Below are 5,190 nucleotides of genomic sequence, written 5' to 3'. Positions count from 1 at the left end.
GATGCAGGGGTCATGTAAGACATACTTGTTTATAACTGGTCAGAGCCAGTGTGACCGGAGTGCTTTTCTCAGTGTGCCACCCCACTCAAAGTCCCCAGGAATCTAAAAGTCGTGACAAATATTATTACCACTTTCCCTTGAGCAGCAACACTACCAATATGTCTGGGGAGTTGTAGAAGTCACAGGACAATCGAATCCAATCAGCGAGGTTTCTTCCGTCCCTTTACTTAATAACTAAGTGTGTTCTGGACGGGTCTGGTAAAGACTCAGGCATAGGTACTTTGACATGGTCCGTGGACAGAAACAAAGTTGGCTACTGTTACTGGCTCAGGCTGGGGTTACAGAAGGCACAGAGTAAACAATGTATTTGTTAGATGGTGGCAAATGCTAGGAAGAACGGAAAGGCAGAGGGAGACAGGGAGTTAGTACTGGGGATTGAGATCTGTGTTTGAATCTTAGGTGGGCTGGGGGTGTAGCTCAGTGGTTCAGGGCTCACTCGGTTTGAGGCGTTGGGTTTAGTTCCCATGGTAAAACAAGACTGGAAGCACGAAATTTAAAAGAAGCTGCTCGGGGTTGGGGAGCTGGTTCAGTTGGCAAAATGCTTTCCATGCAAGCATAAGGACCTACATTCAATTCCAAACACCGACATTAAAAGGCCAAAGGTGACCGTATGCTTCTGTCATCTCAACCTTGAGATGGACAAGGAGACAGAAGAACACCTGAGCTTGTTGGTCAGTAATCAACCAAGCTGTAAATGCCTTGGGGGTCCAAGGCCTAAAGGAAAGAAGTGTGAGGCCAAATGGAAACAAACTCAAAGCCAGTGCTAGAATTGCTGGGCCCCAGGTTTGAACCGCTAGAACTAACTCCAGCTTCAAGCTCAGTAGCACAGGAGGGAGACACTGTCTCTTCTCTAGGTCCTTCTAATCCTCTCCCCCCTTTTTTATTTTCTTCCTTCTTTTATTTATTTATTTATTTTTTTGGTTCTTTTTTTCGGAGCTGGGGACTGAACCCAGGGCCTTGCGCTTCCTAGGCAAGCACTCTACCACTGAGCTAAATCCCCAACCCTCTTCCTTCCTTTCTAACTCCAGTAAAATTTAACCTCAGGGACCTCAGGTCCTACAAAGAAAGACCCTAGACGGCTGGGGAAAGAGCTGGGCTGGTAAGTCCACTTGCTGTACAAGCATGAGCACCTGAGTTCAGATGTTCAGAACTCACATAAAAGTCAGAGATGAGGGGTTGGGGATTTAGCTCAGTGGTAGAGCACTTGCCTAGCAAGTGCAAGGCCCTGGGTTCAGTCCCCAGCTCCGAAAAAAAGAAAAAAAAAAAGTCAGACATGATGCACATGCTTAGTACCCCAGCACTGGGGGGGTCGAGACAGGGAACCCCCAGCCTGCCAGCCTAGCTTCCAGTTTGGTGAGAGATTCCATCTCAAGGCAGTGAGGCAAAGAGTGATAGAGGACACCAAAGTCCTCCTCTAGTCTGGGTGAGCGTGTGCACAGGCACACACCCCAACACGCACCCTTCCTTGGCCAAGCCATATTGAAGGCCACTTGTCCAGCTCAGGTTTGGAATAGAAGCTCAGTTCTGTCTGATGGACAATTATAGCAGGGCTGGGTATCTCACCACTGCATCCCACCACACCCCAACACCCCAGCCCACCCCTGACAGCCTCAGCCTGAGGCCAAATAGGGGGTTGCACCGTCATTATTCCAGTACTCAAGAGATTGAAGTGAGAGAATCCTGAGTTTGAGGTAGCCAGCCTGGGCTACGAGAGGATTAAGAGTTTGAGATAACTCAATCTCAAAAATAAATGAGATAAACATAAAAATAAACCCAGGATTGGCGATGTGCACCGTCCTTGGTTTGCTCGAATTTGTTCTGCAAGACCCTGTCTCAGTAACAGAAGCAACCTTCTCAAACTACATCGAGAGAGAATGGGGGGTGTCTCTGCAAAATTAGTCTGGGCTAAGGAGGTACCTGTTCAGGGTCTCATAGGAGGGCTTTATATTTTGCCAGGAAAGGCCATGTGTCTTCCCACCAAGCTGCAAGTCACCCCTCAGGTCACCCCTGTCTTCAGGGATCTTGGGAGCACCTTTGCTGCTGCTGCTGCCGAGATGGTTAGCAGAAGGCTCACTGTTCAGCATCCTGTTTGGACCAAACTGATCAAGACTTCTGGGATAACCGGGAGAATTGTGGGAAAGGGCAATACTAATTTCTCTCTCTCAACTTGCAAAGACGGTATGAGCAGGCACCTTCAAGAAGCGGGCTGCAGTGGCAGGGAGTGGACAGCGGGCAGAATAAGCTACTTCGGTCCTACGGTCTTACACTCAGCGGGGACTCGGGACAGCTGCCGCAGTGCACACGCACAGAGAGCAGGCGCTGTGCGTGCGCAGGGGCGGGAGCCAAGTCGCTGCTTGCGCGCCCCCGCCTGGGGCTATAAAAGCCTTGCCACCTGCTGCCCTAGCTACGCAGCGCATCCGCTTGCCTGGAGGAACTAAGCTACAGTCTCTCGCGGCTGCTGGCCTGGATATGGACCCTGAGACCTGCCCCTGTCCTACTGGTGAGCCCCTTCCCCCTCCTGCAGCACTTTGCCCTTTACTGGCAAACCCACTCCTCTGTCTTCATTCAAGGACGTTTGGGGGCGGAGTCCACCCCACCCCCCATCTTTAACCCCGTGATGGTGATAATCTTCATTTAGGTATGGGGACGCCAGGTTTCCCTAGTATAATTCTTCCTGTGCCCTCTTAGGTGGTTCCTGCACCTGCTCGGACAAATGCAAATGCAAGGGCTGCAAATGCACGAACTGCAAGAAGAGTAAGTGCACCCCCAACCCCACCCCACTCCCAGCCCCCTCCATAACCTCCAGCCGCACCCACCCCACCCTCACCAGACACTATGTAGCAAAGCTTCCTGCTGCAGACCTTCAGATACCGAGGCTATTGCAGCCGGTGTTAATTAACACAGTGTAAGGGGAGATATTTTGATGAATTTCCAGAAGCTATTAAAGGTAGCTGATTTGAGAGCTAAGCCCCTGCTCAAGCCCCGCTCTTTTTCCAGTGCCTGGGGATCCCCAAGCAAGAATCGGGGGCGGGGGGGGGGGTGTCAGCTTTAAAGTTGTAGTGCCTTGGTCCTTCTCAGGCCTTGTGGGTCTCCTCAATTAGCTCTTTCCAGAACTCAACAATATAATATCCTTGGGGTGAGGTGTAGAGGTGAGACCAATGCTCTCTTCTCTTGAGTGTGGCTATGCATAGATCCTACGAATTTGCTGGCTTCAACATTATCCCTGCCCTTCCCCTGCTGCAACTCCCCTCTCAAATACCTTTCACATTGGTCTGCCTTCTCCTTGAGACCTAATTCTCCCTCTGGCCCAGGCCTGAGCCCAGCATTCCCAAGGGATTCCCTAGCACCCACCCAAGAAGCTGTGGGCTAGTTACCAGGGCGACTCTCTACTGAGACCCAGCAGCCACTGCAGTACCATAGACGCTGAGTCAGACCTGATGTGGCAGTATGAAGGGAGAGCCACCTGTCCTGGGCAAAGCCTGATGACTCTCCATCCACCCCCCCCCAATACTGCTTTTCCCTCTCCTTTGATGGAGACAGATGCTGGCACCAGACTGGGCACACATCCACCCACCCACCTACCCATTTTATCTCCAGGCTGCTGCTCCTGTTGCCCTGCAGGATGTGAGAAGTGTGCCAAGGACTGTGTTTGCAAAGGCGAAGAGGGGGCCAAGGCCGAGAAATGCAGCTGCTGCCAGTGAGGACTCCCACACAGCCTATGTGAATAGTGCTGCGTGTCCCTGGTGGGGCGTGGCTGTTGCCCCCCTCCCTGGCTTCCTGCTCCGGGGGTGTGAATAAATCCCATGCACAGCATGAACCCAAGACTGGTCTCTTTTTCCAGTGGGAAGGATGTGGGAGGGTCGGGGAGGCCACTCCATGGAACCTATCCAGCTAAAAGTAGAAGCCTAAGATTTAGGCTTCTATCTGTTTAGGACTGGAACAGAGCTGTGGAGACAGTACAAATGTGCACGTGCCCATACACACACTCATACACATATGCACATGCCCACACATACGCTCATATATACGTGCACGCATGCGCACACACAGATACCATCATGAGACACTCCATTCTCCTTTGAAGTCCACCTAAGCTCAGAGCGGGAAGACAGCAGGCCAGGCCTGCAGAAGTTTATCTGTCCAACCTAGAAACCCCACTCTATCATCTGTACAGAGGGGCTACAGGGAATTAAAATCAGACTCTGGCACCAAACACTTGTGATCTCTGGAATGTTCTAGTTGTTCCTACAAAACTGCCAGCTTTCATATGGTAGAGGAGAAGCCAGGATGCCCACCCCCTGGGCTTCATCTCGGCAGAACTGTCTCCAAGGTCACCAGCTTGTCTCCCCAGCTCAAACTGCTCAGCCTGTTTCAAACTCCATTCAGTCTGGCCATTTGTCTACAGCTCCCCTCCCTGCTTCCCAAGGAAAAGAACTGTAATAGGAGCTTGCACCCTTAGTCAGTCCTTAATAAAGAGAACTCTCGGCTCCTCCTCGGAGCTGCCAGAAACAGGAGAAAGACTGTGGGAAGCCTGGAGCTAGCCTGTAAGGGGACACAGGGCTGTGAACACGGCGGCGGCCGGACATTCCATTCGAAAGCTCACCACAACCATTGTTTCATACTCTTAATAGGCTGAGTTTTAAGAACAAGGAGGTCAGCTCTGAAAAGGAGCTGTAAGAGGCTCTCTCAAGTACTGGGAAGCAATCCTGGCTCCAGACACAGAAAGCCCCAGAACAGACCCTGGGGCTGAGGAGGTGGCTCAGGGGGTAAAGTGGAGAGAGAGAAGCCACTCCTGAAAGTCATCCTCTAACTTCAACACAACCACCATGGCACATGCACACACACACACACACACACACACACACACACACACACACACACACACACACACAATTTAATGTTTGAGACACAGTCTTACCGCATAGTCCAGGCCGGCCTTGAACTTTTTTTTTTTTAAGATTTATTTATTTATTATATATGAGTATACTGTAGCTGTCTTCAGACACACCAGAAGAGGACATCAGATCTCATTACAGATGGTTGTGAGCCACCATGTGGTTGCTGGGAATTGAACTCAGGACCTCTGGAAGAGCAGTCAGTGCTCTTAACCGCTGAGCCATCTCTCCAGCC

The 5,190-nt window shown here is 51.1% G+C and overlaps 1 protein-coding gene across 1 annotated transcript; it reads left to right on the top strand.

The window, feature by feature from the left end:
- Positions 1-2,466: 2,466 nt before the first annotated feature.
- Mt3 (metallothionein 3) lies at positions 2,467-3,873 on the top strand. The gene is made up of 3 exons (NM_053968.3): positions 2,467-2,560; positions 2,749-2,814; positions 3,658-3,873. Exons 1-3 carry the CDS (start codon positions 2,530-2,532, stop codon positions 3,759-3,761), a joined length of 201 nt encoding a protein of 66 aa, NP_446420.1. The 5' UTR covers positions 2,467-2,529; the 3' UTR covers positions 3,762-3,873.
- The last annotated feature ends 1,317 nt before the right edge of the window (positions 3,874-5,190 follow it).

Source organism: Rattus norvegicus, chromosome 19 (genome assembly GCF_021556685.1).
Source record: "Rattus norvegicus strain SHRSP/BbbUtx chromosome 19, alternate assembly SHRSP_T2T, whole genome shotgun sequence".
In the NCBI taxonomy this organism is placed as follows: Eukaryota; Metazoa; Chordata; class Mammalia; order Rodentia; family Muridae; genus Rattus; species Rattus norvegicus.
This window is presented reverse-complemented; position numbering and strand designations above follow the sequence as displayed.